Source organism: Periophthalmus magnuspinnatus, chromosome 22, assembly GCF_009829125.3.
Source record: "Periophthalmus magnuspinnatus isolate fPerMag1 chromosome 22, fPerMag1.2.pri, whole genome shotgun sequence".
NCBI lineage: Eukaryota > Metazoa > Chordata > Actinopteri > Gobiiformes > Gobiidae > Periophthalmus > Periophthalmus magnuspinnatus.
The window spans coordinates 15,851,421-15,871,395 of record NC_047147.1 but is presented as its reverse complement, the minus strand read 5'-3'; the positions used below and the strand labels follow the sequence as shown (position 1 = coordinate 15,871,395).

At 39.7% G+C, this 19,975-nt stretch overlaps 4 protein-coding genes across 5 annotated transcripts; 2 read left to right on the top strand and 2 right to left on the bottom strand.

Annotated features, from left to right (window-relative positions):
* Positions 1–77: 77 nt before the first annotated feature.
* plk4 (polo-like kinase 4 (Drosophila)) lies at positions 78–5,673 on the bottom strand. Its single transcript, XM_033988492.2, has 15 exons — positions 5,513–5,673; positions 4,622–4,717; positions 4,248–4,343; positions 3,959–4,073; positions 2,870–3,824; positions 2,712–2,791; positions 2,058–2,386; positions 1,875–1,979; positions 1,681–1,783; positions 1,456–1,605; positions 1,145–1,373; positions 950–1,049; positions 685–810; positions 496–602; positions 78–424 (listed from the first exon to the last, which is right to left on the bottom strand). The coding sequence occupies exons 1-15, from the start codon at positions 5,540–5,542 to the stop codon at positions 313–315; spliced, it is 2,733 nt and encodes a 910-aa protein (XP_033844383.1). The 5' UTR covers positions 5,543–5,673; the 3' UTR covers positions 78–312.
* A 1,758-nt stretch (positions 5,674–7,431) lies between these two features.
* Positions 7,432–10,069, top strand: chmp3 (charged multivesicular body protein 3). The gene is made up of 6 exons (XM_033988505.2): positions 7,432–7,567; positions 7,919–7,979; positions 8,141–8,320; positions 8,405–8,526; positions 8,709–8,823; positions 8,934–10,069. Exons 1-6 carry the CDS (start codon positions 7,523–7,525, stop codon positions 9,071–9,073), a joined length of 663 nt encoding a protein of 220 aa, XP_033844396.1. The 5' UTR covers positions 7,432–7,522; the 3' UTR covers positions 9,074–10,069.
* Positions 10,070–10,860: 791 nt separating this feature from the next.
* On the top strand, positions 10,861–18,208 carry reep1 (receptor accessory protein 1). 2 transcript variants are annotated; one of them, XM_033988502.2, is made up of 8 exons: positions 10,861–11,004; positions 12,108–12,180; positions 12,284–12,360; positions 12,482–12,602; positions 13,103–13,216; positions 14,042–14,204; positions 15,613–15,875; positions 16,746–18,208. In XM_033988502.2, the coding sequence occupies exons 1-8, from the start codon at positions 10,973–10,975 to the stop codon at positions 16,815–16,817; spliced, it is 915 nt and encodes a 304-aa protein (XP_033844393.1). In that variant the 5' UTR covers positions 10,861–10,972; the 3' UTR covers positions 16,818–18,208. The 2 variants fall into 2 exon arrangements, with proteins under 2 accessions (XP_033844393.1, XP_055087305.1); XM_055231330.1 differs by lacking the exon at positions 15,613–15,875 and having other exon boundaries at positions 10,867–11,004.
* A 2-nt stretch (positions 18,209–18,210) lies between these two features.
* On the bottom strand, positions 18,211–19,946 carry mrpl35 (mitochondrial ribosomal protein L35). The gene is made up of 4 exons (XM_033988506.2): positions 19,884–19,946; positions 19,523–19,688; positions 18,929–19,070; positions 18,211–18,470 (listed from the first exon to the last, which is right to left on the bottom strand). The coding sequence occupies exons 1-4, from the start codon at positions 19,912–19,914 to the stop codon at positions 18,282–18,284; spliced, it is 528 nt and encodes a 175-aa protein (XP_033844397.1). The 5' UTR covers positions 19,915–19,946; the 3' UTR covers positions 18,211–18,281.
* Positions 19,947–19,975: the final 29 nt, after the last annotated feature.

The following is a 19,975-nucleotide window of genomic DNA, read 5'->3' as shown; positions in this document are numbered from 1 at the left end:
GGTACTATTTTCCATATTTGTCAAATTGTAACATTACTACACTTTAATATTTTCAAGGTAAAAATTAGATTGCGGCTTTTATCTATTCACAGGAGATATTTATTCCCTCAACAATGTGAAGAAATAAGTTCATGAAAGAAGAGACAAACAGCTCATACAAACATCCCAATGAAGCATCTATACAAAGGCTTTCTTAATAAAAAATAAAATCTTCATAATCTTAAGTCTTCTGTACATGTAAAAAACATAGATATTTACAAGGACTACAGACAAAGTTCCTACTGCTACAGTGAGTGCTATGGAGGTCCTCTGTTAGCACTGGTGGATCTGCTGTGAGGAAGGGTTTGCCAACAGTCCCAAGATGGTGGACAGACAGTGAAGCTTCTCTTTTACATGTTCAGGCAACTTCTCATTTTCTCTGTACCTTTGAGGGAGAAAAAAGGATTAATAAGTGAGTAATGCAATTAAGAAAAAATGAATATAAATAAATATTACTTAGTAACTCTTCCTTCTGGAGATGTGTAGCTTATACAGGAAACCCCAGCCTGTACCACAAGCTGAGAACCATCATTGAACTGCACCCAAACCTCTCCACTGGTCAACTTGGAGGAAATATAAATAATGCTCTAATTAATATTATGAACTACCCATTTGTTTCACATTACTCTGGTGCTACTGACATACCTGTGAGGCCCAGCCAACATTCGGCACAAATATGGACTTGACCACTTTCCCTGTGTTCTGCTGGGGTAGAGAATGTTTCTTATTCACACTGGCGGTAGTGAAGTCAGAGCCATTATAAGAAATCATCTGCAGGAAAAAGGGAAAATGAAGGCTATTTGTATTATTTTTTTAATACAATAAGTGCCACTTATTCTGTATATTACTTATAAATATTTTGCATTCAGTAGTAGGACATTAGACACAGTGGATACAAAAATTAACTTACTGAAGGGTTTATTTGCAGAGCTTGCTGAGGGGAAACTGACTCAGGAGTTGGCTGAGAGGGAACTGCAGGGGAGCTCTGAGAATCAGGGTTAGCTGGTCTTCTGCAAATATAAATGTATAATGTAGTGCTCAGTCTGTACACATCACCACAACATTAGTATTTAGGGTTTCTCATTAGGAGCCGTGTTAGCCGTACCTGCCGATGGTGATGGGGAAGAAGGGGATCTTGTGGGTGCTCCTCTGCTCCTCTGCAGTGATGGCTGCTTCTAGAGATAGACACATACTGTGGCCCTGGTCCGACAACTCCACATACCTGCGGCTATCAGCGCTCAGTCCGCCCAGCCCCACCTCCCCTTTCACCGTGTACGACTTCCCACCCCGCTCCACCACCTGCAGCAGCTCCGAGGACTTGTGAGTTTTTGCTCCTGTATGTCACACACACAGATTTTAGAAATGCTCTCATGGTGAAAGAAAAGAAACATGAATTTTATGTATGGTTTTCCTCACCATCATAAAAGCAAACCTCCAGGTTTGCATTTGGGGAGTTCTCCATTAGCATCACCTTAGCATACTTTGTGTAGAGGGTGACCTTTGGAGTCTTGGATTTGACTAACTGAACAAACTTGGATGCATACTGGTATTTCTTCCAGTATTTTTCTAAGTAAAAATGACAACTGCTAGTGAGATTAAACTCAAAGTGACAAGATTATTTGACATGATGTATTCATTTACCTGGAAGGTCATCATAACTGCAGATGAGAATGTTCTCTGGAGGAGCAGGAGGGTGGTCGAGGACAGGAAAACCCTTCCCATCATTAGGCTGATAAATCGTTACCTTCCAATGTAAATGTAAATGCAGTTTAATGCAATGTCCACCAGAGCGATCGAATTAACATGGTAACAATAAGAAGATATATAAAACTCACCATTGACCCATCACTAGATATCCGGAGTACCTCTTTAACCCTCTCCTGGCCGCTGACATGTTTCACTAGTTCCATACACACTTCGCCAGTCTCCAGAATGCTCACCTACAGCACAAAAGAGTTAATGATTTTGTTGAAACACTTTTTATCACAGAGACACAAGAGTCCAAAGGCATCTCTCACAACAGCGTTCTTGGTTTTCTGTCTGATGGGCTTCAGTCTGGCAGCTGACAGTAGAGGTACAATGTCTCGGAGTGTTTTCTTATCCTTCTCCACAGCGGGCTTTAGTGCGTGGGGCTTGGGAACTCGGCTGTGCAGGGAAAGCTCTGGCTCTGGATTGTTCTCCCTGTACACATCTGGGTTCTGGTGCTGTGAGAAAGGCAGGTTGTGGTTCCCTCCTCTGCCTGAGGGGGCATCAGTCCAAGAGTTGTGAACTCCTAATGGCCCCCTCCCACTGTGAAAACTGCCCCCACTGCTGTGTGCACTTGTGTCTGTGGCTCTTAGACCAGAACCTAAAAGAAATATATATATATATATATATATTCAAATATTATAAATATTATATACATTATAACATAAGCTGCAATAGTACACCTATTTCAAACATGTAGTACCAATTAACGCGGCATACATAACTGCCTAATCAGTTAGAAACAAATGAACTAAATCACAAGCCACAAAGTAAAAATATAACATAATATGATATAGGAAATAAACTGAAAATATGACATCTTACCATATCTATTTTTAAATCATTTTTGTTAACGCTGCCCTCTAGAGGCTTTTTTCTGCACATTGAGATAGTAGAGTTAAAAAAAAAAAAAAAAAGTATTTTACCATCTTTGTTGGGCCAATTTGGGTCTTGAAATTGGATGCTTGGAACAGGAGCACATTCTGTGGGTAGAGAATATGCAGTACTGCATACCAAAGTGCAAAGGATTAAACATATGTGCACATAACACAAAGCTTTGTTTAGCAGAGGAAGACTGACTTACCTGACCGACTGTTTGACTGGAGGAGAGGGGAGTCTTCTGCCCTCTTCTGGATACGGGTGATTGGAGGACACTGAAAACAGATGTCTTCCATAGTCACTTAGGCTTTCCTCAGAGTGACACCGGCCCAGATCACAGCGACTGGAGCTTTGGGAGAGGGCAGCAGAGGCAAAGCGTTCTGAGGAGTGAGCCCTCCTTGAGTAACAAGTATGTACACTGTCCCCCTGCCCTCTGCTCCTGCCCTCTCTTTCAAACCTGCCAGGATTCTGCTGCTGCCACGTCTCTGTGTTGGTGAAGCTGGTGGGCTGCCGGGGAAGTATGGAGGTCATGCGGTTGGGCAGAGCAGAGCCAATCACATGTCGGGCTTTCTTGTGTAGACGGCTGTTGCTGCTGGTTGAAGTAGAGGACAGATACGCAGTGGAGATTGTGGCAATGCCGCTGTCCAGGGAGCCTTCCTGGTCAAGGCTGAGTTCTTTAGTGCGCGACAGGAGGCTGTGGGTCATGAAGGGGTGGTCCAACACAGCAGACAGGCTGGGCCGCTGAGCAGGGTCCCTCTGCAGCAGCTGATTGATCAGATCCTGGGCCTCCATAGACACATGGGTGGGCATCTCATACTCCCCCAGAACTACCTTAGAGAGAGTGTGTTTGACCGTATCGGTGTCAAAGGGAGGGCGCCCCATCAGGAAGGCGTAGAACATACACCCGAGGGACCAGACATCTGACTCCAAACCATGCGCACTGCGGGTGGCCACCTCAGGGGAGATGTAGTTGGGTGTCCCGCACATAGTGAAGTGCTTCTCATTGGGCAGCTTGAGCTGCGTGGCCAGGCCAAAGTCTGCGATCTTAATGTTCATGTTAGTGGTCAGAAGAAGGTTGGACAGCGTAAGATCCCGGTGGAGAATGCCATGGGTGTGTAAATATAGCATTCCTCTAACAATCTGATTCATGAAATGCCTCGCTGGAAAAAGACATTGAAAAAAGTGTGTCACAAATATGTAATAATAAGTAATTAATATGGCAGAGAAATATACAGGCAATCCCAGACTAGAAATAAAGAGTGTACAGACACACAATATGTGAAACAAGCATTACCATCATCTTCAGAAAAAGGCATCTTCCGGTCTTTGAGATACCGACTCATCTCCCCATTGTGACACATCTCCAGCACCAAGTACACATAGTTACTGTCTTCAAAGTAGTTGTACAGCTTTGAAGAGAAGAATAAATGATTCAACTTTCATCAATTGTTGTATGTATTTATTGCCAAGTAGAGTGATTAAAACACAACAACACATACTAAAGGACAATTTAGGCTTGAGAATTAAATGGTATTATTTTGCCATTTTAAAAAAGCTGTTGACTTTTCACGGAGAGCCGTTACCTCCAGTACTGAGGGATGTTTCAGTCGACAGTGAATCTCCACCTCATTTGTGACCCGCTGGACCATGCCAGCTTTGTGCATGGCCTTTTTGTCAATCTGCAGATGGAAACCACACAGATAATTACATGTTCACTGAATCAACAGGTGGATGATCTCTTCTGTGTCACAATAGCAGCCAATCTGTTGCTCTAAGAAGGCAGCCCATTGGGAATTAAATTTGAATAATGAAGATGCACATGAAGTGTTAATTATAACGATCCCAAAGTAACCGTCAAAGACAGAGTCACAGGTGCTTGCCAGGGATATAATTATTACAGTAGAATTACAGTAGGCCATAACTATTATAGTAGAATGAACAGTTTAAGTGTTCTTACCGTTTTAATCGCAACCTCCAGACCAGTCTTGGCTGATTTAGCCCGATACACACATGCAAAAGATCCCTTTCCAAGAAGTGTGAGGACTTTAAAATCCTGCAGAGAAAAGAAATCAAGTAAACCAGAGCTCTATACAAGAAAACAACGGGAGTGCAAAAATACCTCTATACAGATTTCAGGTGAAAAAAACAAGCCAGGGTCTACATTTCTGCTGACTTGTAAATCAGGAGCGCAGTTTTTAAAGTGGTACTGTAATATGTTAAAGGGAGTCCCTCCATGCTGCTGCGACATCCTGGGAGTACGTTAAACGAAGACACCACAGCCGCTAACGACTTCGCTTAGTACAATAATTTATTACCACAACAACCAATAACAATCTCCACCATCTGACGCTGTCATCTGTCCAACTAAAGCCCAAATACCCCGGGTCTTCTCCCGCGGCAGAGACACTAGTGACTGTCTCTAGGCAGTGGCAAATCAAACTAATGCACTGATAAGCCTCAGTGACAAGGACCACACAGCGAAGAATGGGGATAACTGTAGCTACATGCCAGGTTATCCAACTACTGTCTACTACTATAATAAATACTATAGGAAAGTAAAGCCATTTGTGATAACGTCTCTTTTAGTGTTGTGAAACTCAGATACAGTGTAATTAATATTGCCCAAACCAGCATTTCCAGTCGCGTACTTGGTTAATTAAATCATTAAGTTCATTACTGTTAAAGTGTATCCAAAAATGTGTTAATGAAACACAAAACCAGCGCCTGCATATTACTCTTGAGCTGTGTAACAATAGCTTTTCTTTTTTGAGACGTCTTTCAAGTCAGGGTAGTAAACGGGAGCTAAAAGTTAGCTTTTTGCTAGCGTTAGCTAAACAAAGGATCTCACCTCAATTTTATCGCCGATGGCCACACTCATCTTGGCGGATCATGTGGGTGCAAACTTCATATTCGTCAGCCGCATGTGCTCATTGACAATCCATGTATGTGTAAGAAGAGTGCTCAAACTACAGTAACCGTATCACCCTCCAAAAGTTTGCAATTTCTTCCATTTTAAAAATATGCGCCCGTTACTCACGCGCCTGCGTGACTGTTGCGTCACATGACAACAACACACGCCCACGCGCTCCTGTCCTTCCACTGTTGCATGGTTGCGTGCAGTACATGATACATGTACATGAGTTACATTTTATTAACCTCTCGTGAGCCGTGGCTAAAGTTGGACTGTCGGACCACCGCCAAGTCCTTACTTTTTCTTTTTTTTCAATAAGTTTACGCTTTATAATAGATGCATTTTGCCCCCCTGAACACTGACGAAAAGTCTCACATGGGGGTATAGGAACGACGGGCCCGACAATTTTTTTTTTATATATAAAAAGGGCATAGTGAAGAAGCGGCTTGGATGAGCAGCGAAACATCTTCACTCCTACAACTTTTTGTCCAGTTGACAGATTTTACTTTGGCTTTTATTATGGATCAGATCTGGACGACTGAGGGATTACACAGACATAAAATGGGCATCACGACAATGTCCCACGCGTACCAATTCAACAGCGCGACCACAAATTGGACCCCATTGGCAGTGGGGACACTTTTACTGCCCTTGTCCTTGTTTTTTGGTCCAAACAAGCTCAGATTTGACATGACGCATGGAGAGACATAGATTTACAAAATGAGATGCTCTTTACGTTTTTTGTGTAGCATGCTGGTGAAAAACACCTTTATTTTCTGTTTCTTTGATGACTTCACAAGGCCACAGGCATTGGCCTAGGGACCTCAAATTTCAATCACTAATGCATCCTCCCGGCTTGAACATATGGAGCGTATGAAAGTGTACAGTATAGCGCCCCCTACAATGGGCGCAATGACTCTTGAAAAAACATTTTTTTAAATCGTACACACACGTGCTTAGTCCGAGCGTGTTGAAATTTTAATCACTTATACATTGGCTGCCACTGATTACGCTGATATGTCAAACACAATGATAAATGCTAGCCATCTATAGAAGCACTCAAAGATTACAAGAAGAAAAAAATACTTTTACATTAACTGGTAAAACTTTTTAGAAAATTCTGTTATGTGCCCCTGATCAGAAAAGCCAATTAGACCCATGCCCTATTTTGCACAGTCTGGCCTCTAGAGTCTCCCAAAGCTCTCATGGCACTGCTCTATGTTGAACAGGAAGTTGGCCATATTGGATCAAAAATCCATTCCCAGTTTGACAGCGTGTTCATAAAACATATCTAGTCCTAGGTTTTTGGTCCAAATGAGCTCAGATTCGTCATGCCATATATAGAGAACTTCACATTCAAAAGTTATCTTTTTTGGGATATTCCTTAAAGTTTTTGGATAGCACACTGGTGAAAAACACCTTTATTTAAAGTTTCTTTAATGACTTTTTACGACCACGAACATTGACCTACATAGTTTAAATTTGAATAGCAATTGTGGGATCCTGGCTTAAATGGAACTTGCTAATAGTTTTATGATCAGTGTACACTATAGCGTTCCCATGCCTATACATAAAACAACATTATCTGATTTGTACAAAATGTGGGGATTTAATTCTATACATGAGGGGAAGAAAAAAAATGGTATTATGAACAGGACATTTTTTCATGGTTGGCCAGCAGGGGGGCAAATTCTTCAAAAAAATCTGACACAAATGCTTAGTCAGACCACGTTGAAATTTGCTTCTGCTTCCTTACTAGGCCATCAGAAACTGATTTTGTAAATGTGCATTTATAGGAGACAAAAACAGGAGGTGCGGTTGCTCACTACTGAATGTAGTTGAGCCAGTGGAGCAAAATACGCATGCGCACAAAGAGCCAGGAAGTGGAATAAACAACACAGGCTACTTTTAGCCAGTTAGCTTGACTTGTGGCGAGTAAACAACACTATGGGCCTGTTCGGAAGAACACCTGACAAAGCTCCGAAGGAGATGGTAAAGACTTTTTATTGACAGCTAAATCCGATCATGAAATGCCACGTCATGAGGATACAATCAGAACATTTCTACCCCTCCTGCCTTTCTGTGTTTAGCCGTCAGTTCACTTTATTGACAGTTTCAAGTTCGTCAATAAACAGCACTGTTGCTGTGATGTTAATCATGTAAACATGATTGTTACTGAATACATGGCTTTTAAACGTGATTTTAGTTTTGCGTCTTCGCTGGTAACCTACTTGGGCAGTGGGCTTCAAGGGAACAGTAGAACACAGCCCGCATGACATCGCCACAGCATAGGTAAGGGTGTGATCATGAAGAGCGTTTAAGATCATTTATTTTCTCATACAGGTAAATGAGTGGTCCGGGAAAATTCGGAAGGAAATGCGAGTCATTGACAGACAAATTCGGGGTAAGGTTGTAATGATTAATATTGCTAATAAATCTTTTACATGTAATATATTAGTAACAATAATTCAACTGGTACTTGTATATTGGAATGCTCAGTGTATATTTATGACATTTGTTTATTAAAGAACACTATATATGACATAATTATGAAATCTTTCCTAGATATTCAAAGAGAGGAAGAAAAGGTTAAAAGATCTATCAAAGAAGCTGCCAAAAAGGGACAGAAGGATGTGTGTATAATTCTTGCAAAAGAAATGATTCAGTCTAAGCGAGCAGTTACAAAGCTTTATGCATCTAAAGCTCAGATGAACTCAGTGCAACTCAGCATGAAGAATCAACTGGGTAAGTAACCAATTTATTTGGCAGTCTTTATAGTGCTGTTATGCAGATGTTGGGTGTACAATCAATGGTTTTTGTTGCATCTAGCTTTGGTGCGTGTCTCTGGGTCCCTTCAGAAGAGTACTGAGGTCATGAAAGCCATGCAGAGTCTGATCAAAGTCCCGGAGATTCAAGCCACAATGAGAGAGCTGTCAAAGGAGATGATGAAGGTTTTCACATTTCTAAAGATATAAGATTAAACTGAAAGGTTGGATGCACTTCCTGAAATAACTAGAGACAAACTGTGTTGGGATTTTTTGGGTGCAAAACCTATAAACATCTGTGTTCATGTATTTTGAAATGATGTTAATTAAGCATACAGTCTCAGCTTTTCCAATCTATTTTCACCTAGGCGGGCATTATTGAAGAAATGCTTGAAGACACATTTGAAAGCATGGAAGATGGGGAAGACATGGAAGAAGCAGCAGAGGAGGAAGTTGACAAGATTCTTTTTGAAATTACAGCCGGTAATAAATGCAATCCATTTATTTTGAAATGTATTTTTATTTAATCACATAGAGAGACCAGTTTTGTCTGTTATAGTAAGAAAGTTCTTATAGTTTTATTTGTATTCTAGGTGCCCTTGGTAAAGCACCCAGCAAAGTCACAGATGAACTTCCTGAAACGGAGCCTCCTGGAGCCGCTGCAGCCTCAGAAGATGAGTCTGAAGAAGAAATTGAAGAAATGCAGTCCAGACTGGCAGCTCTGAGGAGCTAAGGTGACCTCAGTTCTCATCCCTTGTGCTCACAACATTAAAGACAATTCTGATGCAGGATTAAACTACTTTTATCTTATATTCTTTTCTTACAATCATATGGGGTACAGAACTATCTACTTTAAAACCTGCACTCATGCATTTTGCTTTGTGAGTTCTAGTCCTGGTAAAACAGAAGGTAGAAGGTGCATATATTGTGTTATGTATGAAAAACCTGCCGTGCCTAATGTGCTGTATTGTTTTAGAGGCTTGTCAAGCCTACACTTTACAGTGCTGTGCAGAAGTGCTAACACTCTTATGCATTTCTTGCATCTATACTCCTTGTACATTTCTGTTTGTCAATACAGTTTTAATATTTGACAAATGCATATAATATAATTATGCTTACATAAATAATTTGAATATCCACAAGATTTTATTCTGACAAATATTCCAGAAGTATCAGAAATCCAGGTGAGTGTTAGCGGTTTGCACTACACTGTACACTGTATGCATACATAAAAACAAATCGATATGTGCCAAGCCAAACCCTGTTGTTGAACTTACAGATGCAGGCTTTCACTTATAATGTAAGAGCGCAGAATTGCACAAAGATAATTCTTTCTCTCTTAGTATATCCCCAATTGACAGAAATAAGTAATTGGAATATACAGTGAGTTTTTTGTTTGCCACTCATTAACAATTCTAGCATGTTTCTTATCACTGTCAGTGTGTCCATGTCTTTTTAATGATGACAGTTGAGTTACTTTTACCTTATATAAATATATATTTTAAAAAAACTGCTCTATTGCGATCTTCTGAGAAACACTGCACATCTAAAACATAACGCATTTAACATTTTTAATCAATAATTTTTTGTTTCAGTTTGTGCAAAAAGCTCTGATTAGTGTAGAACCTCTGTATTGTGATTTATAAGTTGTATATTGCTGGAAATAAACATTGAATATATATAAAACATATTTTTCTGAAGCTTTAGTAAAGTGCATCTTTTATAGTGTATTGACGTTTTATTTTGTCTAAGATTTTATTTCACACATTTTAAACTGGGCATCTTGATTGTGAAAGTGTACCATCTTTTATTCCTACATTCTAAACCTCAGCCTTTTGGTGCTTGTTTGTAGTGAAGTGATTTCCTGGACTCAGTTCTGTATGTAGGATTAGATTACCAAAGATCACACTCCCTTGGTCCTTTTGTTCTACTGTAACCATACCTCATCTGTGTACCTGGTGCTGGGCTCCTGCATGTAGGCCATGGGTCTCACCAGCACTGAGGGGCAGGTGCTCTCAGATGGATGAAATATAAATGTATAAGTGTGTGTGTTTGTGTATGTATGTGTACAGACACACACACAGTCTACACCACAGACAGTCAAGCATTCTTTAAAGGCTCCTGTAATGAAAACTGCATAACATTTGTTAGTCTTTGCTTTTAGATTTGTGAATGTGTAGCAGAAAACTATGCTTTCCTGCCAGTATTTATAAGATAAGTGTTACAATCATAATACACTCTTAGTAGACTAGGTATTTAAATCTTGGTTTGTGATCGTAAAGGAGGAGCATTATGTGGGATTGAACCAACCATCTCAAAGTATTAAAGTAATTATGCAATGGGGAGTAGCCTAATTTCAAGCAGATTATATACTGACCTTTGACAATTATAGGCTAACTAATGATCAATATATTTCATTGGAGGACACTCAGGTTATAAAGTGTTGACTCAAGCTTGGCATCTCTCTCTTTGTGCTACACAATACTGCCATCTATGGACTGTTTTTGGCCTCTTCTCTGTTATCCATCAGGGTCGCGCCTGTGTGCGTCTGGACGCACTGCCTTGGACGCGCCTGTCATTTGGAGGAAACTCCTCCCAACAGACAGCGCGTCCTGTCGCCTTTTCCAGCGCAATGGTCTCCTGGATAATCTCTAGACTTGTGGTGTAAGTCATTTTATGTTCCATTATTTAAACGGCAGTGTTATTATTATTATTATAGCATGTAGGGTTTGCAGATGGCCGCGCCGTGTATTTGCCGTGCTCGATGTTCTCGCGTTATAGCCCTCTGTAAACCCCCGCAATGAATCTGTTTAGTGTGCTACGTGCAACTGAAACCAGTGTCTATTAATTTTTGACTAAAACCCGTTAAGGTTCCACAGAAGGTGCTTTGATATAGGAGCCATAGCTGCCCTGGTGTAATCGGTACCGTATCAGTGTAGGCTGCCATACCCAGTGACAGGCAACATTCTTTATGCTTATCAGGAGGCTTTTTGACAGACAAAGAAGTGACCTGATCCGATAAATATTCTATGAACATAGGCTGGCACACTGTGAGGAAAACGCTCTTTTTAGTGCCTCCTTTTCTTTGTAAACGGCGCGTATCAGGGCACAAGATGCTCCCGTAGGCTTCTTGTTTATGTTCCATACTTAAGAATACAAAAGGGATGGGTCAGACTTCTCAGGTTACAGACAAAGAATTATTGGCTTTAATAATAAGATTTGATTGCAAAATCTAAAAGAGTGGATATAAATGTATCTATAATAATAGACAACAGCTGTTATCGTAAGTTATGGTTATTTTTACCCTCACAAAGTATGAATCAGCACAACAGATCGTGTGGCCTATGCTCACACTAGCCCAAATCTCAAAATAGTGAGCTTTTACATTCGGATTGGGGTGTACAGTTACAGATGGCTGTGCTGATGTCGTCTATATTGAGTTTTTAGCGCTTTAAACCTAAAGAAAAGGCATAAAATTGTCCATTTAGTGCGTTGGGGCATTGGTTGTCCAGTCTTCTGTGCTGTGGAGTGGCCAAGGCAATGCAACATGATGTGGGTCAGTAACTTGAGCAGGTCGAACTCACAGCTGTTGCTTGGTTGAGGTTCTTGTCTCTCTGGCCACTCTAAAGACACAGGTGTCACTCCCAAATAGAAAAGACTAGACAAACTCCCAGGTTTAAATCAATATTAAACACCAAAGTGAGACAACTACAAGCAAGCTAAAGGACACACATTTATACCATTTTTACCATTCTTTTGTCCCACAGACTTGTCTTTGGCACACTGTATCCGGCATATTCGTCTTATAAAGCTGTGAAGTCAAAGGATGTCAAAGAATATGTGAGTTACAGATGGCTATACTGAACATAGGCTGAACATAGTTTTTTTACTTGCTCATTGACATACAAAACTGCATCAAAAATGACATTGTTTCCTTATGTAGGTAAAATGGATGATGTACTGGATAATATACGCTCTATTTACAACTGTAGAAGCCTTCACAGACACTTTTGTATGTTGGTAAGTCACTCTAGGGTTATTAATACTTTTTTAATGTTTTCTGTGCATTAGCAATGTGTTGCATAATATTCCACATGGGCAAAAAACAGACTAACTCTTCTGTTATTGGCTTTTATTCCAGGCTTCCTTTCTACTATGAGCTCAAGATAGCCTTTGTGGTGTGGTTACTGTCGCCGTACACAAAGGGCTCCAGCGTATTGTACAGGAAGTTTGTTCATCCCACGCTTTCCTCCAAAGAAAAGGTGAATACCATCCTGTGTGTCTCTTGACATCCTGTGATGTGCTTCTAGGGAAAGAAAAAGCAGACCTAGGTGAAAACACTACTGGACTTAAGTCACTGTGCTGCTGTGACTAATGTAATTTTAGTCCAACATGTTTGCACTACATGTGGGCTTCTGTGCCATGTTTGTTGTCCAGGTTTAGACTTTTCCCAGCTTTAGTTAAGAAGGGTAAAACATGTCATTCCTTATCATCTACCAATTTGTTATTGGCTTGTTCAGGTATTACCATGGTATTAACCTCCAGGTACAATATTATTACAATAATTATTATTATTACATTACTTAGGCTTGAGGACCTAGTCCCCTCGAAAGTTAATATTGTGTTTAATAGGTGATGTCTTTATTAGATATTGAATTTTACCACTGGATAGGGACTTTTCACATTAATTATAATGTTATACACATAAAAAAATTGTTACGTGTCACTGTATAACCTTGTAAAATTCTGCCTTATTCTTCAGGACATTGATGAGTATATCTGCCAAGCTAAAGACAAAAGCTATGACACACTGGTACACTTTGGGAGGAAAGGGCTCAATGTAGCAGCCACAGCAGCAGTCATGGCTGCCACAAAGGTATTGCTGACTCCCACTTCTGACTTGACTAGAGACAACAGCATCAGCTTAAATAGGCATTTGGAAACACTAGTTCAGACTGGGCCCACTGAACAGGTCAGCATGGCATTAACATGCAGAGGTGGATAGAGTAGTCAAAAACTTTTTTCAAGAGTACCATTGCTTCAAAATAACTTTACTTAAGTAGAACTATAAAAAAGTGGTCCAAGAAACTACTCAAATAAGAGTAAAAGTATTTGGGGAAGCTACTACTAAGAGTAACTGTAAGAGTAACTGTCTGGATAATATCTGTTTTATAATATAATAAGTGAAATCATTTAATAATTTAAATAAGTTTAAGTTAATGGAATTGAAAGGACAAAACATGCTCAGAATGAGATATTTTCAAAGGAAATACAAAAATGAGACTAAGTATGGTGTCTGAAAACTACTCAGAAAGTACATTTCTTAAGTTACTCAATTCAGTGTAATTGTGTACTTCAGCCCTATTATGCTGTACTCAATCTAATTAGTTACACCAAATTCAAATCTAATCAGAAGTGAATCTTTTACTAAATTCATTGATTAATTCAGTTCTATTCATTTAGACCAAACCAGTCATTCTATGTTATGAAAGCATTAAAAATATGGTTTGTTTGTAGACCATAAAAAATTACCACACTACCCCATCTGGTTTGACAACTTGGAACATTGTCAGTAAATATTGCTTTTTTTTTTTCAAATTTGATGTATCTATTTTGGCTGTTGACTGGTCCATGTTATAGTTTGAATACAAAAGATGTATTTAATTTTCTGATAACTTCCGTTGGTGTACTGCACATCTAGGGCCAGGGCGTGCTATCGGACAGGCTCAGGAGTTTTAGCATGCACGACCTCTCCACCCTCCAGTCAGACCCTGATCCTCCACACTCTGGGTCCACACAGCCCTCATCAGCAGCTCAGCACCGGACCAGAAGCATGATGCGCAGCAAGTCAGAGAGCCACAAAGGTACCTGTAACTGAGTGGGGTCTCAATAAAGCTAGAGGTTAACAGACATCCACTTTGAGCAGCCATGTTCTGATTGTAAAGTTATTCTTAATTCTACTGCAAACTAATAGGGATAGAATTATTATAGCAATTTTTCTTTTTAAAAATACTTTGGTGATTAGTGTTTCTTTTTGCATTTATGCTTTATCCTATCCATTTTTGCTAGTATAAACCTTTCCTGTTTATCTAAGTCATTTTCAGTGGTTGTCATACAGTGTATTGACACGTCAACATTCTGTAGTTCTTATTTTCATTATTAGGATGAATACTCATTTTCATAATTCAGTCAAAAGAGGTCCTGACAGCTAGAATTCTCTGCATAATTGGAACTTAAAGCTACCATGTATTAATTTAAAGCCTTAAAATAAATGACAACCCTGGCCCTGTTTGTACATAATTTTCAATTTGAACTGTGCTCTTTCCAATTTACAGTCACAAATGGCCGCTGTGATTGCCAACAGTATCCACAGTCCTCTAGCTTTATTTATATTTATTTGCCTACTTGTCCTTTTTAAAACTTATTTTTTACAGTGCACTTTTCAGTCTATGGACACAGGAACTAGTCTCTATGTGCTGTTTGACCTGGGACAAACCTCTCTGTGCTTTGTGAGTCAGGACACACCTCTAGGTCCACCCTGACTGCTGCCACAACAGTCCTATGACCAAACTTGCATGCAGTCACCAGAACTTCCCTGTCTATATTCAGTATCACAGAAGAATCACTATTTGTTCTTCTCATGTGATTCAGTTTTCCTTCAGCGAATCAGCAGATATGATGTGATTTATGAAAACTAGACTACTTCAAACAGGTCCTCACTAAAAGTACATAACACTGCCTCAAACTGTTGTTATTCTCAGTTGGATGAACAAATGTCTAAACAGATCAGGGGGGTATGAATTTCAATAATAGGAACACATTTTTGAATTTTGTAAGATTTGATTTGGTGAGTACAGAAAAATCTGATAATCAGATGTTAAAAACAAAGTACAGTGGATTTAAAAATAACTCTTTCAAACGTTATTACACTCTTTCATTTTTTCTTGGCCACATTAGTTTGACCTTTTTGCATAATCGTCCTGCACAGATGTGAACAGTCAGAAAGAAATCAGATTACTCACATCAGAAACAACTGTTTACATGACATTTCAATAATTTGATAATGCTCAGATTTGTGGTGTACAGTCCATTTTCCAGTATCACTATTGTTTTGTACCCAAAGACATGTAATTGAAAACGAGACTGAAGTAATATTATAAATAATATTTTGTTATAACAGTAGAGTAAGAGTGAAGTCAATGTGGTCTGACCCATGACACCGCATTTCCAACTGGTGTGGTTTTGTGGTTGACGCGTCTCTCCTCGGTGCAGGACAGGAGGAGGATATGGCGGATTATGAGCTGGTGGGGCTGGATCCATGGAGGTCCAAGGAGATCCTATCCCAGCATGCCTTAAACAGTGACCTCCCAAGCGAGAGAGCATCCTTTACCTTCTCCCTCACCCCCCAGTCCTCTACCCCATCCACACCCTCCCCGCCCCCCTCTCCCTCTGAAGACCCTGAGGAGCAGGGCAGAGAGGTCCCTGAAGCATCTAGCTCCCCACAGCTTAGGCTCAGTAAGAGGAAGGCCCCAGAGGTACTGTCAACTGCTGCCCCAATCCTAACCTCCCCCTCTGGAGATTGTCCTCACCTATTCACTGTGTGTTCTGAGCTGATCATCACGCGTCAGTGCCTTTGCAACTGTGGCGTGTTGAGCTTCTAACACATTGTTTACTGACAGAACTCAAAGATGCATCTGCTGTATTATGTAATGCAAAATTGTGTGTTATGTATTTGACTCGAAAGTGATTAAGAACAAACAAGAGACTTTGGATGTGTTATCATTCAAATTGAATAATAAGTATTATTTTTCAAACAAAAAATATAAATCATAAACTGGGCTAATCTGTGCAGTGACATATTATGTAATATATGTAATGCATAACTTCTGTGCTAGAAGGTATGCCATCTACTTTTCTCCATTTTTGCATTGGCTAGAATATTCCACAGTAAGGCATTAAACTTGTCTATCCCCAAGGTGACAAGCAGTTAGCGCCACCAGGCTGGGTTACAGATCAGGGCTGTGGAGAGGTAACCTCAATCATATTAAGAAATCTTTTTTTTTTCAAGATCAATAAAAGCACCCATAATGAAATAAATAAAGAATTAAAAGAAAGAAAGATGGGTTTAATGTCATATTGTGGAACATTTCAGTCAAATTATTAACATCCCATGCATACAAGTAGGTGGTGAAACCCCACTAGAAATGTTATGCAGTGCACCTTTAAGATACAGATTTGTGTTTGCTGATATGGCAATAACAATCATTTATGATCTGTTATGTAGCCTTTCAAAGATACTAATACTGAATGGCGTTAACCTGAGCATTTGAATAGAGTTTTGCGGTGTATTCCATCTGAAAGTATTATTCAAGTTGATGTTGTCTTGTTGTCTGTTTCACCCTCAGCCTCCTCTTAGAGTGCTGAGACCTCTGACCAGATCCAGGAGCGCCCATTCCTCCAACAATGAAGCCATGTAAAGATGTGCTCCCGATGACTCCAACTGCCTTTACTGCAAGTCCAAACAGTGATTGGCCAAAAGCTCAGAAGAAACAGCCTGGCTTTGGAAAAAGGCAGAACCAAAGTGCTGCTGACCCTCCTTAAGCCTACACCACTTGTTGCCCTGGTCAAGTGAGAGACGCTTGAGTAAATGGACTATACTACACGTTGACAGTTTTCAGTTCAATTGCATTATTGAATATGTGTATTTATGTATGTACAGTTGTGTACACCTTACCTTGGTTACAGTATGTCATCTGTGTGCATCTGCATGTCTCTCTATTATTAGTTTGTATGGAGCACTAAAGAGTTGTGCTAGATGATTTCCCCTCGGGTTTTCTTAGCTGTCACGCCCAAATAGAGCTGGAGACAATATTCTGTAACTTAACCCGTTACAAAGCCTTAAATTGAGGGAGGCGTAAAAAAAAATGTCTAAAGTACAATACATCCTGTTGAAACTATTTTCATTTTGGAATATAGGACATTCATCAGAAATTGGTATTATAGCATGTGCAATTCTGTATAATAGTAATATCACTGGAGCTTACTTCACTGATCAAGACAATCTGCATTTAATTACACTTGAAATAAATGAGTTTTCTGAAGGTTAAAATCTACCATCGACATTGATTAACAGGGTCCTTCGCTCCTGTTTACAGCAGAGTGAAGTTACACTGTAACATTGACCTATTCTTAACAAACTCACTGTTTTGCACGTCTCACATTAATGTAGACTAGTAGCATACTGTTGTAGCTTTATTGTGTTATTTACTGAGCCTCAGCTTTGTCCTGATGTCACCCACATTTGCTGGTTCCAGTTAAATTGTTTGGGGTTGGAATGAACAAGCATTTCTCAGGTACAACTGTTCTGTTTACACTTCATCTCCCTCTTGTGGTTGGAAAGAACCTCCGCACACAAATGTGTTTTTGCCACATGTGAAAACAGATGGTTTAAGCATTTGTAGTCCAGTGTTAGTGTTGCAGATGTTGCTCAATTTCAAAATTTTGCTAAGTAGCACATTTGTACAATTGTGCATAGACCGATCTATATCTGCATGTTTATTATTCATTTATATAAAAAAAAACATTTTCTTAACTAAACCTCTTCACCCTTGGCCTACTTATGTTCTTTCTTCTAAATGTATCATCAATCTGTACATTGACATCACTGTTACCGACATACTGTTTTGATTTACTAGAGACCCCTCTAAAAAGATGGATTTTTTTCTGGCAGGCCAGAATGACAAACATATTGAATAAGTGAAAATAAACATGAGCATTTGTGATTGTAGAGTGGTGAAAATCATTTGAATGGTTTCAAATATATTTCTGTTAAAATTGAAAACCAATCATTAAATGTGATGCAAAACTGTCTTGTCTGTTGGATTAATTTTTTCATGAATACAGTTTTAATACAGGATATTTACACAGAAAAAGGATAGCCATTAAAATTTTAGATTTTTCCGGTCATGATATGTCAAGTATGGATCGTTGAGAAACCAGTTCCTCCTTTTCCAGAATGATGTAGTCATTTTGTCTAGCAATCTGCTCTGGGTCTTATTACAGAAGACATGCTCCCTTAGGCGTCGGCGTCTGGCAGGCATCTTCTTCCATAACTTCTTCTTGTATCCAGCCTACACACAGCCAAATGCACATATATTTTAAAAATCCCTTTATAATTTTCAGGTGCATTTTTAATATTTATGATTAAGCCCTGGCAAGATATACATATAACAATAGCTGTACCCTCAAATAAGAGTGCAAATACATATTATAGTTATTAAGTTTTAACCAATGACAAGATAACGTTTATTATGTGGGAAAACTATAGGTAGGAAGCTTGTGATTAAATATAGTATATATTTAATATATATATATGCAGTATATATATATGCATATAGTGTTCAGGTGTTTGGCTATTGTGCCTGCTCTTCTTACACTGAACCCGTAGCAACTTCTCATGTTTCCCTCCAGAGCAAATTAAATCCTTTTCTGACACTCCATTATACTCTTGGGTGCTGTAGTCCAGCTAACAACAGGAATTTACATAGAGATTTAAGAACCTAAATTAGATTGATATTCATGACTGTACCTTGCGTCTGATCCAAAGGCCACAGTGCAACCTCATAAACCTTTCTGGGACAGACTTGCATGTTTTCCTCTTCCCCTTCTTCACACTGTAGTAGGTAATACCTCTGCTCAGCTGAGTAAAGTTGGGAGCAAGAGGAGATACTCTGAAAGTACAAATATAGCACATCACCCAAATGCAGTTGTCTAACCAACTTACACCTCGTACACCAGACCATCTATATTATCTTTAACACAATTAAAGATAATATATATGTTATAAAATTTTTGAACCTTTCTAGTTCACTTTGCAATTCTAATTTGTAATTTGGCCTGGTGGTGTGCTTCCTTCCATGGAGATAGACAATGCCATACTGCGTAACATTCCAGGCAAAGCAAAACCAGCTCCATGGAGGTGAGCAATGGCAGACCCTCAACCAGATAAGTTACATAGAGCACCTTTAAAATACAATTCATAAAATGTAGATTCACTTGGATGCAGACTGGTTTAATGTCTAGACTGGCTAATGGAGACATAACAGATCCTCCGGAGTAGCAACATCCTCACATTTAGTTAATAATCTGTTTAAACCTGCAGTGCCTTGTCATAGGTCTTTACCGTTGGAGGATGCTGGTCCGCGGTGTGAGGCTGAGGGAAGCCTGCGGAGGATTACATTTCGTGGGTATGAAATAGCTACAAAGCCGAGGGGAACGAACAGCGCTGGACAGGTGACACACTTGAGCGGTCCTGCTCCCCAGAGAAACAGCAATCGGCCTCAGTAAACCTGTGAAAAAACCCAAGGACAACATGTCAACAGAAATGGTCAACGCAGGGCAGATGTGAGGGCATAAAGAGGCTATTAGGCACTAGGGAGCAAAGTGTTTCCATCAATCAACAGCGCTTTGTCTTATACCCAGATTACATTCATAATACGTGCTAAATTGTTAAATACTGGATCAAATTGAGGTAAGATACTAACCGCACGCTCTTCTTGCAAAGGCCGCAGCCATGTTTTCCTATACGGAAGCCTGTAGGACCAAGAGTTCAACTGTGCTAGAAAACCTAGCATTT

Bases quoted from the DNA above. Each gene is read 5' to 3' on its own strand.
- chmp3 (XM_033988505.2), top strand. From the start codon at position 7,523: ATGGGCCTGTTCGGAAGAACACCTGACAAAGCTCCGAAGGAGATG. The intron at 7,568-7,918 runs GTAAAGACTTTT...TTTCTCATACAG, and splicing joins ACAAAGCTCCGAAGGAGATG to GTAAATGAGTGGTCCGGGAA. The intron at 8,824-8,933 runs GTAATAAATGCA...TTTGTATTCTAG, and splicing joins TCTTTTTGAAATTACAGCCG to GTGCCCTTGGTAAAGCACCC.
- reep1 (XM_033988502.2), top strand. From the start codon at position 10,973: ATGGTCTCCTGGATAATCTCTAGACTTGTGGT. The intron at 12,181-12,283 runs GTGAGTTACAGA...TTCCTTATGTAG, and splicing joins CAAAGGATGTCAAAGAATAT to GTAAAATGGATGATGTACTG. The intron at 13,217-14,041 runs GTATTGCTGACT...CTGCACATCTAG, and splicing joins CAGTCATGGCTGCCACAAAG to GGCCAGGGCGTGCTATCGGA.
- plk4 (XM_033988492.2), bottom strand. From the start codon at position 5,542: ATGAGTGTGGCCATCGGCGATAAAATTGAG. The intron at 4,074-4,247 runs GTAACGGCTCTC...TTCTCTTCAAAG, and splicing joins AACATCCCTCAGTACTGGAG to CTGTACAACTACTTTGAAGA. The intron at 1,784-1,874 runs GTGAGTTTTATA...TTACATTGGAAG, and splicing joins TATCTAGTGATGGGTCAATG to GTAACGATTTATCAGCCTAA.
- mrpl35 (XM_033988506.2), bottom strand. From the start codon at position 19,914: ATGGCTGCGGCCTTTGCAAGAAGAGCGTGCG. The intron at 19,689-19,883 runs GTTAGTATCTTA...GTTTTTTCACAG, and splicing joins CTTTGCAAGAAGAGCGTGCG to GTTTACTGAGGCCGATTGCT. The intron at 19,071-19,522 runs GTAAAGACCTAT...TTGTACTTTCAG, and splicing joins CGGACCAGCATCCTCCAACG to AGTATCTCCTCTTGCTCCCA.